This window comes from Gymnoscopelus braueri (assembly GCF_963280865.1).
Source record: "Gymnoscopelus braueri genome assembly, chromosome: 6".
NCBI lineage: Eukaryota > Metazoa > Chordata > Actinopteri > Myctophiformes > Myctophidae > Gymnoscopelus > Gymnoscopelus braueri.
In genome coordinates this window covers 40571475-40584439 of record NC_137607.1, presented here as the reverse complement: position 1 = coordinate 40584439, position 12965 = coordinate 40571475, and the positions used below count along the sequence as shown (strand labels likewise).

Below are 12965 nucleotides of genomic sequence, written 5' to 3'. Positions count from 1 at the left end.
CCATTGAGACACTGCCATCTACTGACACAAAGTGGAATTGGTACTACACTACAGATTAGTATAGTTGCATGAACTGAACAGTTTTTCTTCATTCAGTAGAAATATCAGATTAGAAATAGTAGATCTACAAGCTCACACTTGAGCTTGTAGATCTGCTATTTCTAATCTGATATTTCTACTGAATGAAGAAAAACTCAAGAAGAATGCCCCTTTTCAAAATTCCAGACCATGACTAGAAATGGACTCATAACTGACCCCTGGGTGTTTACTGGGCCTTTTTAGAAGCAATAACCCTCAATTTGAAATTTGTGAGGTTGCAATTATTTTCTTCAGTTTCTCTTCATTCGCCAGAAATATCAGATCAGGAATAGCAGATCTACAAGCCCACAACAAGTTGCAATGCGTCTTGCTGTGAGCTTGTAGATCTGTCATTTCTTATCTACCTTTTTGGCAATGTTCCACGTATGTTCCATGTATGTTCCATGTATGTTCCATGTATGTTCCATGTATGATCCATGTATTTTTATTTTATTGTCCTATACAGTTCAGTTCATGCAACTACACTAGTCTGTAGTGTTAGTGTAGTACCAAAACCACTTTGTGTCAGTAGATGGCAGTGTGTCTCAATGGAGCAGGATGTTGTTCAGTTATTGTGAACAAGACACAAGAGAAGGGGCTGTATACATTGGGTATTCTATTTTATGCATTTCAGGTGATGTAGTGCAAAACCATGAAAACTGTATGGACTGTTGTGTTTATTAGTTAATGTAAATAATTCGTTTTTGTTTGTTTGATGAAAAAGAGTAAGATTTATAATTTGGGAACACTTATTAGCCTGTTAGCTACAATATTAGCATAGCTACAATTTTAGCACATGGTGTTGCTGTGGCCATACTGCTTACTGCAGAAGGCCTGCTATAAAGCTAAAGCTAATGTGTGTGCTGTATATCCACTGGATAAAGCAATATGTAATCTGGACTGTAAAGGCGGATTATGATGGGATTATGAAGGTATTCCTTTTGATTTTTAATTACTGTATTACTGTTGATATGACTATTTCTTTATTTGCTATTGTTATTTTAGATGGATGCATTTGTTATTTTTGTACTGTTTTCCATATTCATTAAAAAATAAATTGTTCATTATTTCATCTGTGGTATTTATTTGTAAAATATTGAACAAGGTTGAGGTACCAAAATGTGAAATATGTCCACAATATCACATCAAATTTCTGTACCACCCATTTGCTGTTGTACAACGTGTCTCTGGTATTAGTAGATGGGAATCAAATCATTAACAATTGATTTGTAAAAGGTAAGTTAAGTATTTGTTAATAGTTAGTAAATGAGGAGTAGTGGCAACTTTAGAATAAATACCCAATAACATATATTAACCATTAACAAATACTTAACTCATGTTAGTAAATGAGGAGTAGTTGCAACTTTAGAATAATTACCCAATAACATAAATTAACCATTAATAAATACTTAACTCATGTTAGTAAATGAGGAGTAGTTGCAACTTTAGAATAACTACCCAATAACATAAATTAACCATTAACAAATACTTAACTAATGTTAGTAAATGAGGAATAGTTGCAACTTTAGAATAACTACCCAATAACATATATTAACTATTAACAAATACTTAACTAGCCATTAGTAAGTGTTTTACTAATAGCTTGTTCATAATCCTTTGAACATATATAAGGCATAGTTATAAATCATTAGCATACAGGTAGTAAATATTGAACAAGCTATTAACAAGTCATTAACTAATAGTTTGTGAGTAATATATAAATGATCTATAAGGGATAGTTATACCCCCTTAACTAACTGTTAACAAATATTGAACAAAACAGTAGTAACTCATTAACTAATGGTTTATAAATTATCTATTAACTAGTTATAAGGCATCTATAAGACATAGTTATAAATAATAAGCATACAGTTAATAAGTCAGTTAACTAATACTCTGTGAGTGATCTATTAGCTATCTATAAGGCATATTTATAAATCCTTAACTTACTATTGAAACATATTTAACAAGTCATTGATAACTCATTAACTAATAGTTTGTTAGTAATCTATTAACTATTTATAAGGCATGGTTACAACTCCTTAACTAGCTGTTAACAAACATTTAACAAGACATTAATAACTCATTAACTAATGGTTTATAAATTATCTATTAAGCAGTTATAAGGCATTGTTATTAATCCTTAACTAACTATTAATAAATGATTAACAAGTCATTAATAACTCATTAACTAACAGTTTATGAATGATCTATTGACTACTTATAACGAATAGTTATTCTAAAGTGTTACCCATTTGGGACATGATAAGATTGATTATTGGCTGACCTTGAACTTGGCCCCCCTTGGCCGACCCAGAAGGTCACATGGCCAGGGCCGGATTAACACCCCTGGGGGCCCCTGGGCACTGAAGCTCCAGAGCCCCCCCCCCCCTTACGTGCATGCAGGCACCACACATCCAAGCCATGATTAAACCCAATCTTAATCATTTTGAGCTTGCAAACTGGCTATCAAATCCAGTCCATCATACACCTATTGCTCAAAGGCTGCAGTCCATGCCTATTCAACACAGTCTCTATACAGTCCTATACAGGTTCATAGACCAACAACAGAGATTTCTCCACTCACAATATAAACAATGGCTTAAATCATCCTGTCACGGGGCAGCCCGTGCCCTGTACACAAACACTGATGGAGGACAATGTACGCACACACACCTAACTACACAGCGGCTTCCATTTGACCAACTTTGCCGGCCGGCTTTGGAAATGACTGTGTGGAAGTGTTGGTTCATGGACAGTATTCTTTACAACCCAATGCATTTTAATGTTTGAAGTTTTTCTGTTTATTGAATCATTGATAGTGGTGCTAATCGTGGGTGTGGTCACCTCAACAGTTCTCCTCTGCAGTTCTGGCAGTCCTAGATTGGAGGGTGCCAAGTACTGTAGAGGAGGATGGGTGGGTGGTCTGTCTGTATTCAAGAGCAATAATTGAATGGTCTTTTGAATATAGTGATGGGTGAGAAATGTAACTTATATTATGTTGTACAACCTTGATTGGAATGTTTAGATCAGTCATATGCTATGGGAATGTGTAGCTGGGTTAATGACTGTTGATCAATTCTTGCCAGGTAGTAGGATCCACTCCCTATAAGATGGAGGCTTTAGGGGCAGTTAGAGTTACGGCTAGACTTGGAGCGACAAGCTGTAAGGGGAGCGCTCCCATTGTCCTTGAGTAAGGGTGTCGCCTGATAAACAGTTTCTGAAGTTCCTAGGTTGTTTTCTTTAGTTTAGTTTGCCGTCAAGTGTTTTCATTTTCCGTATTTTTGTAAAGTCTTTTTTTGATTTTTGTTATTTAAGGCCTTCACTATTTATATGCTGCACTGTAACTGTTTGTGAAAGAGTTTTGGGTAAAATAAATAACCCCAAATTTGCATCTCTGGACGTGTCCGATTTTCGGAGCCTTGGCCAATCGGTCACTTTTACACATCCCAAGCAATTATATGATTGCTTACAACAATGCAAATATAATAATGCAACAGTAAAGGGGCTTACAACTAAAGCTACAGTCATATGTATCCACGGGCTTAGAAATTGAGTTTTAATCATTTGACTGACCTTCATGAAATTGCAACTCCATCCTGTACTGGAGAGTGATTTTTGTGTCAGTGCAATGCCACTGGTGTTCATTTTATTCCATCGGTGGGTGGAAGTGACTCAAAACTTTTTTGTGTATTTTTATATTAAAAGTCCATCACATTCGATTTTTCATTACTTCCTGTAAACGCAAACGTACTGCGTGATGATGAAGATCAAGGGTTCCCAAACTTTTCAGGCCAGGACCCCCCAAAATAATCATATTTGAACTGGGCCCCCCCCAAAATAATCATATTTGAAAGGGTCACCCTCTTTTCTGAGCTAAATTTTGCAAAAACGTTTCATGACGACTTTAATTCCGATTGGATAATCATATCATGATCAAGAGAATGGGTGATATTTTCTGAGCTAAAAAAAAACATCAACTCTGTAGTCTCCTAACATAGAGGGCCATTTCATGCTCAGGGGCCCATTTCATGCTTAGGGGCCCCTGGGCACGTGTCCAAAGTGCCCATATGGTAGATCTGGCCCTGCACATGGCTGACACTTTGGTTGACATGGTAGTAGATCAATGAGTCTGGAGCTCAAGTTCCAGAGTTATCTCTTAATCTAGATATGTTGATACTGAAGGACGTTCAACAGAGTCTCACTCTTATTCCATGAACTATCTAGACCTTATCATCCCAACCTGTGCATTGCAGAGTGTTTAGAACTGGACAAAGATAAAAGGGACCCTCAGGATTCCCTGAGGAGGTACAAATGGACCCTTACAGGTCTGTAACTCTGAGAGTGTACAAGTGGGTAAGGGTCCATTTGGTTCCACTTGTGCACTCTCAGAGTTATGGGGGTCCTTGAAATAAAAAGGTTTGAGAACCACAGCATTATGGAGATATTCAAGGCTGCTGGATGCAGCAGTGGTCTTAGCACACGTATAAAAGAGTTATTTAGTAAGGTCAAATGATGGATGAAAGCCTGCATTCTGCCCAGTCACATAAAGAAGTGAAGGACATCTACTGGAATAGTTAATGACAAGAGTATGCATTGAACTCTGTAGTGTAGAGTATAAGAATGGACCCCCTTGCTGTGTGGTTTACGTGTGTTATCTAATCTTTATAAGACTTAACAAACCCAACTAAAACACATGGTCGATGAAAGAGGGAGAGAGCTAGAGCTGCCTCCTGGACCAGCAGCCCATGCAGGCCTCTCCAAGCAGAGCCGTTAATCCGGGTAATGACCCATGCAGTTCAATCCATCCTCCCTCCTGCAAAATGAAAGAGCACACCAAGGGAGTCAAAGCAGGCAGACAAGTGGTTAAGGTTGTGACGTTAACGTTGTCTCATTCCCTAGATATAAATATTGTAAAGTGTGTGTGTGTGTGTGTGTGTGTGTGCGTGTGCGTGTGCGTGTGCGTGTGCGTGTGCGTGTGCGTGTGCGCGTGTGTGTGTGTGTGTGTGTGCATGTGTGTGTGTGATGTAATTACCAAATGAACATTGGAAACAGCCTAGGCTATCTCTTGTTTGCGTGTTTCAAGCCATTATCAATCTCCCCATCATGTATTATTCACAAGTCTAACCAACTCAGAGCGAGAGATAACCAACTCGTAGCAGAGGATCCAGTGATGTAAATTATGGTTGCACAGTTACAGCTATTATTAAACCTAATCACTGTTTAATTGCACAGCAATGGTGGAAATAGAAGCAATAACTAAAAGTGGTACCCAGCCGAATGTGTCGTCTGAGCAGGGATAGGAAGCAGTCTCATGCTTCCTATTGGTGCGCGGCAATAAACATAATTTATGTGTGTTAATGATTTGCGACATAATGGCTGTCCTGGGAATATTGCTGGCCCATTAAAGTGAATCTGTGGCCAAATGGAGAGTGTCTGTTTCTTTGTCTAATTGCTTCATGGTCTAATGCTAGGCTAACTAGCACACCACATTTGCAACTGGCAAATAGGAGGATAGTTCTGTGTTTTTGCTAAATTCAAATAGGTAGGCTAAAATTGATGGCATTTTTAATTTGAAGACATTTTTCATTTACTGAAATTAACATTGCATTTCTGTTACTATACCTGTAGTCTCTCTCTCTCTCTCTCTCTCTCTCTCTCTCTCTCTCTCTCAATCAATAATGTAAAGGCTTATGAATCCTTAATAAGCAAACATACTTCCCATACCAACAAAAGTCACAACACGTATTGAAAAAATATGTCAATATTCTTTAATTGTATTTCAAATGGTACACCAACACAGCAATAAACAGCAAGGGAAAATGAATCAAAAATGCAATTCCTGTTGTTTTGATATTTAGACAAGTCAAGGGTATTTTTCTCTTTTGAAACAAAAAAAAAGGCATGGGTTTCCGAGGCTAAGTAGAGGGCAACATACTTCATGTGCCCAAAGGACACTTACTGCAGGCACATACAGATGTCCACTTCAACAATATTTCATGTGAGACACTTCATTAAAGACATAAGTGGATACCTCGCATGCAGTCAAGATAAATAATGCATCTACATTAGGGCCCGACTGATCAGTCTGGTCGATAAATCTGCCCTAATTTTTCTTTTTTTTAATGACATTGGTATCTGCGATTATGTGTCATGATGGTTAACCACTTTCAGCCTGGCAGTCCTATTTTGGGCATGTCATTATAGCAGAACATTTTCAAAGGTTTTCGAAATTGTTCAAAAATAGAAGATCTACAAACTGTGTTGCAAACGTGATGCATTGTGAGCTCGCAGATTTTGGAATAGGGATTAAGTAAAATACATTTCCGTTTATGTATTATTTATGTATCAAAAGTTTGTATTTATTTCTATCCCTTTTTTTTTTGCTTACAATGTTAAATGTTCTCAAATGGAAACGTTTGTCAATTCTACGTTTTTGAAATTGATTAGAAAATGTTGCACGTTTGACAAAATATCGGTACCCAAAACTCTGGTAATGGCCAGGCTCTTATCTACATCCACATGAAGAAGACAGAAACTACAAGCTTGCTTAATTCACAACCTTCTTCAGCTATGTACAAGATGAAGGTGACACGCATGCCAACAATAGCGAGTGTGTGTGAGTGAGTGAGTTTGTCTGAAAATCGTGCCCCAGAGTGTTGCGAGTGTGAAAGAATTCCCTTCATGGAACACAATGTTCCTGTTTAACATTCATAAGCAGATGCATAACAGAAGAAACATTTGAAAGAACACTCCTGGTCTCCTGATAAACATCAGGAATGCATTTACATTCAGTAGCGAAGTCTTGGCTGGTGGGAGTGAGTGGTTCGTAGGAGCTCAACCAGTTTTTTTTTTCTTTTTCTGAGTCAGCATGCACCTGTGGTTCCATATTTTCTTTTAACCACTTTTAACCTGGTGTCCACAAATTTCTACGTTTTCAAAAATCTACAAGCTCGGTGAGCTTGTAAATCAGCTATTTTCGTGTCTAGGGTTTAAGTGGTTAAAACATTGTGTAAGACAATTGTTCATCAGTGTGATGACTATAGGACAATTCCTGTTCTACAAATTACTTTGAATTAGTTCATTCTATGTTCAAAGGAGGAACAACATGATGAAAATGATACACTATTTAATAAGGATGCATATTTTCCATCACTTTCTTTGGGAAGATACACATTGTTAGCTAAATCAGCCAAATAAGTCAAACGACAATGTGAGTCAAGAAATTACTAACCGCAAATGTTTGCCTGAAATATTCTCTTTTTGTCTCTAAGTGGAAGCCATAACTGTTTGTGTCAAGTGACTCATCTTTAACGAGACACAACAGTACATCATCAGTGTGCATGAGTGACTTAAATGAGAAAAGATGCAGCCAGCTGGCAAAAGTAGATTCTCCAGGCCTCATAAAGCCTCATTCATAACATTATGTAACTGTGCCCTCCCCCCTCCTCCCTTTGAGGTTGTGGACCACCACTCTGGTGGGTAATTTCCATGCCAACTGGCCTGCTCTCCTCGTGCCTAAAACCCCTCTCTTAACCAATTATGCTAACCATAATTGTCAGTCCGCCCAGACATCTTAGACACCAGACATCTTAGAAAGCGCTCTTCTACTATACTACATTTCTGGGGGCGTGTACTATAAAGAGGTTCTCTACTTTGAAAAAAGCATTAATTGCAATGCAGACAGATGTCTATCTTAGTATGGGGGTAATTACACTCAATTAACACCAACATAAAATACCGGAAGCAAACAGTAAAGTCTGGAGTGTTAATTTAACTCTGAAAGTGTAAAAAAGTACCTTTTGAACACTGGATTTTGCTGTGCAACTGTTCAATATTTAATCTATTATTATCTTCAAAGATTGAATCTTAATGGCCAATACAAGAAAGTTAATAGACTTGCCACACTGCTCTGCAGAGTGTTCCTGGTCTCATTGTAAATTCCTTATTGTACATTCATAATTCACGAGAGCAAATTGTGTTCTGCAAAAGCATGGGAAACATTGTCTGCAAACATAATGTCTGCCATTATTGAATCCATTAAGGAGTGCTGAATCGGACTGAGTATTTCGTCTAGAAAAAGAGAAGATTGTCCTCATTTCCTTCTCTACTGTAGAACTCCAGAGCCATGTGAAAGTGTAGCTCAGCCTTTAAAATGTTCTTGGATGAAAGGCGAAACACCGCGGAAAAGCTACTTTATGATGTTCCTTTACATATTCATTATTCTCTGAAAAAGTGGGAGTTTAGTAGGGCAATGTTTGAGTTAATTACATAAAATTATTTCCAATTAAATGTAATATAGATCATCCCACGCACTGTTTCATCCTGCAACAACTCGTGAATTAATTTGCTAATCGGTATGTTAGATGCACAGGCCTAACCCTGGATCTTGTTCCTGAATCTAAATTGCAGAAATGTACAATTTACATTCAGCAACAAGATCCAAGGTCCAGTTAATGTTACTAAGTGATACATAAGGCAAACAGCAGCTTGTAATAGCTGCTCTGAATGCTTAGCCACGAGAGCACTCAATTAAGTCTTCATTAAATTGAACACCACATCCTATCGCTTATAAATTAAGTAAACCCAGCCCTCATAAAATAATAAATTAGCACTTTTACTACACCTAAGGTACTCAGACCTGATGGCACATTCAAGCAATGAGCTCATGAATAAACAAAAAATGTCTGTAGTGAAAGAGTCACATTCGTTTCTGTGCAAAATACTGACCACCAAAGACAACTGCTATCTTATACTGTACACTTCTACTTTGTTTCCTTCAATGGCATGTCTTTTCTCTCACAAGCCTAGGTAAGGCTTGGAGCAAGTCACTGAACCAGGTACTGATTTGACAATCATTGAAAGAGACACTACTGTACTAATAAAGTAAAATCACTCACATGGAAAACAGAAATCACACATCTTCCAGATGGCTGTCTCACACATAGATAACTGACAGGGTCATCATTTCTGAACGTGTGTGTTTTCACATTTGAAAGGTGTGATAAGGCGGGCCAAGGCAGATTACAGTATCTGTAGTTTAAAATCCTACTAATAAGATGACCAGGGTTTTCCCTTTAACACCAAACCCCTTCACAGGAAATAGCCTATCTACAAGCTCACAACGCAATGCAAAACAATACGCAGTGAGCCTGTAGATCGGCTATGTCCGCAGAATGTTCACCCCCAGAACAGGGTTCATGTGGTTAATGCATATTGTTAGCTCGGCAGAGTGGCAGAGTGATGGGATGTCACACTTGGTAATAAGACAGATAGTCCCGTAACCAAAATGCCAAAGGTTTTCATTGCCATCAATGTGTCTAAACTAACCCTGTCAAACTGTTCTTGAGCTATGCACTGACATGAGTCTGAATGCACTGTTTCTCAGCGTCTGGTCTGGGGCCTCACCAGGGGTCCAAATGGACGCTCAGTAACTCTGAGAATGTACAAATGCCAGAACCATTCAAATATATATATATCTTTGGGACCCCAATCTACACTGTACAATTCTCAGTGTTCATTTAAAGTCAAAACACTCTCAGAGTTACAGACCTGTAAGGGTCCATTTGGACCCCCTGGTGGTCCCCGGACCAGACTTTGAGAACCAGTGCTCTGAATGCATGTACAGTAAGTGTCCCTGGGAAGGATAAATATGTAAATGAGTTTATGCAAATAAATACCATCAAAGAGAACTGTGAAAATAATGTCATATTCCTATTTAAATACATGCAAATTGCACCGTGTCCTGGAGTTAACCTTTGACCCCAGTGCTCTGTGAAGTATGATCAGCCCTCAATATGGCGATGTTATTCGGGGAATATTTACACTAAATCCAACTATTTTCGTATCCTAGATCACCAACATTAAAAACGACTACTGTAAATACGAGAACCATAGCTTCTTGACAACATCCATGTGATCCTATAATGGTGAAATAATGCGTTGAAGCCTAGGACAAGAAGCAGGTTGACTCCCTTCGCACAAAGCAAAACCAATCTTCCTCACAGTAGTCTGATAACCTGATTTTAGATAATTCATATTGTTAATCTTATGTTTTTGTATGTCAATGCTAATGCTAATGACTAAGGATATTAAAATTTGCAGCAGCATAAGTCAGTCACAGACAAATGGATAATGCTCTCATTGCACCCCTCCTCGACACAAAAGCTTTTCATAGTGCAGGGTCAGAGCGTTGAGTAGACTAGGATTTATTTTCTTGTTCAAGGACGCGTTGACCGTGCTAGACACATCTCTGTATTCTGTAACCACCTTATCAGCCTGTCACCCAAGATCTGGCAGTGGTAGTTGGCACAAACGGTCAACTTGTTCCTCACTGACTTTGGGTTTCACGTGTGTTGGCCTGCACAATGATTTATAGTGTGTCCACCCAATGTCTCACAGACTCAAAAGGGAGAACGGAGAACCTAAAATATTCACATTGTACTGGCAGAACCACTACATATATTTTAACATTCATAATCATTACATAAGTTCGTAAGGTTGCATCATCACTATTAACTACAGAAATGACAACTAACTGTGCATCTACCACAAATATAAATAAATAATTCTTACACTTTTCATCAATATACTGTATGTAATATTCTACAATTGGTTCCAGTTCTGAGTTTATGCTTCAACATCAGATTGATCCCTTTTTTGTCTTTTATAAAAGTTATATTTCAGATGGCAATGGTAATAAAAACTAGTCTCAAGTGATTTACAGCCCCTCTTATTTGAGGTACATTCATGAAAAGTCACAACATTAAGCTATCATTAAAGTTGTCCTTGATTTTGCATGTGGCAGTCCAGAGGCTTCAAACTATACTGTTTTCCCCCACTTGCCCTATGTCTTTATTTATTGTATTATTTTACATATTTAGTGGTCTTGGGGGGCTTAGGTTAATCTTCGGTGTTTTGTAGGCTGTAAATGTTACTGTACTGTGCATGCACTTTTTCAAATGTAAACAATATGTATTTTAAATACTATTTGCTTAGTGTCTGGGCCCCTATTCTCAAGCTTCAGATAGCTTATCAGGGTGTCCCATTTCACATATCTCCAGTAGGTCTTATATGAATGTAGATGTATTTAAACTTTATTTGTATGAATAAACGGAAATGGAGCTGAAATGAACTATTCTCACAAACAGCCACTGACCTCAACAGGCACAGAAAATGGAAAGAACCAGAAATGCACCTTTGAGTATATGCTTATACGGTTTTCATCCATTTCCAAATGGATTCAACAGAAGAACCATTGATGAGATCCTTGAGCCTGGTGGATTGATTTTTTAGAAAAAACGCAGACAAAGTGACATTTGCTGGCACCTTTATGACCGCTGTTTCTAATTATACCACGTTTGGTACTGTAGGTTTGTATTGTACCGAATCCCCCAGGGGGACATTGATTCTGACAGCCTGGGACAGGAAGTGACCAGGTCACCAGTCTACATGCTGGTGGTAAGGTGACTTGAAATGGAATGTGTTTCAAGCTAAACACAAATAAGTGCACATGGGGAGGTTTGGCTGGTTTTACTCAAACAGCAGCAACAGACACTACTTTGTCTCTTTGTTGCACAATATCCATCCGCGGGCAAGGCACCCGCTAATCCTCATTTTCAGAAAGCATTGTCCTGGACAACTTTCTTGTTTGTATCCTGAAACAAACAAATCTGCCCTGGTTAATGAGTCAAAAAAACTGACCATTTGCTGGATCCCTCTCAGGATCTACTGGAAATGTACCTGGTGCTCTTGTCCAGAGCAACTTACAGCAAGTGATTCAACACAATCAAGCTATTCCTGGCTCATACATTTCAATCTGAAATGTTGACTTAGCGCATACACGCTTTCCTCTGCAAACCCAGGTGAGAAGACTACACGGCTTCTGGTTTCTGAAGGCCATTGGCGTCCGGGTTCGGCTTGTTGAGGGCATCCTGCAGGGCTGTCTGCTGCTCCTTCTGCTCTTCAACGGAGCAGTTGGACACAGCGTTGGCCACCATGCAGAACTTGCGGAGCAGGATCTCCCTGAGGAGAAGGTAGACCCAGGGGTCCAGGATCTGATTGAGGGAGGCCAGGCGGATGGCAGCGAGGAAGAAGTTACAATCTAGGTGGATGTCCCTGCTCGGGGCGAGGGAGGAGGAGGAGGAGGAGGAGGTGGGGGAGCTCAGTGACTTGCAGTGATGGGAGGAGGTCTGGGTGGAGATCATGCTCAGCATCAGCACCTTGGAAGAGATTGTAACAGGAAATTAATGGTTGGTAGGTTTGTTTTTTGTTTTTTTACATTGAGACATATTTGAGAAATGCACTTTGCCTTTCAACTAAAGTCGCTTGGCAAAATTGACATATTTTCAGCTGAAAATGTGTTGACCAACTGTCATTTTTGTTGCGTGCTGCTTGTTGAAAGCATCATGAGATGATAATTGCAAGTTCTAGGGACTGAGTGTTTGATTTGCATGTATACAGGCACAGTTGATTTACATGTAAGCACAGTATATAACCATATGTTATTGTCTAATTACCATATGGTCTTTATATCACAAGGACCGGCTATTCAAAACAAAGCACTAAATGAATGTATGGACTTGAAGAATTGTGAATAGATATTCATGTTTTTAAGCTGTGGTGAGTCCGGAAACAGATTAGGCTACTTTTACAGAGGTTCACAGTATCTCTGGTCCCATATAAAACATACTGTTGCATTGGATTTTGCAGACTTTATGGGTACAGTCATTACTGATAAGAAAACTGAATGTGTGACTTTTCAAATACGCTTCAATAAATACATAGTTACTGCAACTTGCAGATAGGTCTGGGTCTAGACAATATAAAAGCTATGCTATAAAAAAAAATCAATTTTCTATCTATTATTCACAGCTATGCGCTCAGTT

At 38.6% G+C, this 12965-nt stretch overlaps 1 protein-coding gene across 1 annotated transcript in view; it reads right to left on the bottom strand.

Annotated features, from left to right (window-relative positions):
- ptger3 (prostaglandin E receptor 3 (subtype EP3)) overlaps positions 1-12965 on the bottom strand; it is a 186568-nt gene that overhangs the window by 171325 nt on the left and 2278 nt on the right. Inside the window, exon 2 of the mRNA XM_080431481.1 lies at positions 6561-12299. Within this exon, the coding sequence (XP_080287607.1) occupies positions 11952-12299 (348 nt within the window). The 3' untranslated portion in view covers positions 6561-11951. The remainder of the gene's footprint in view (positions 1-6560; positions 12300-12965) is intronic.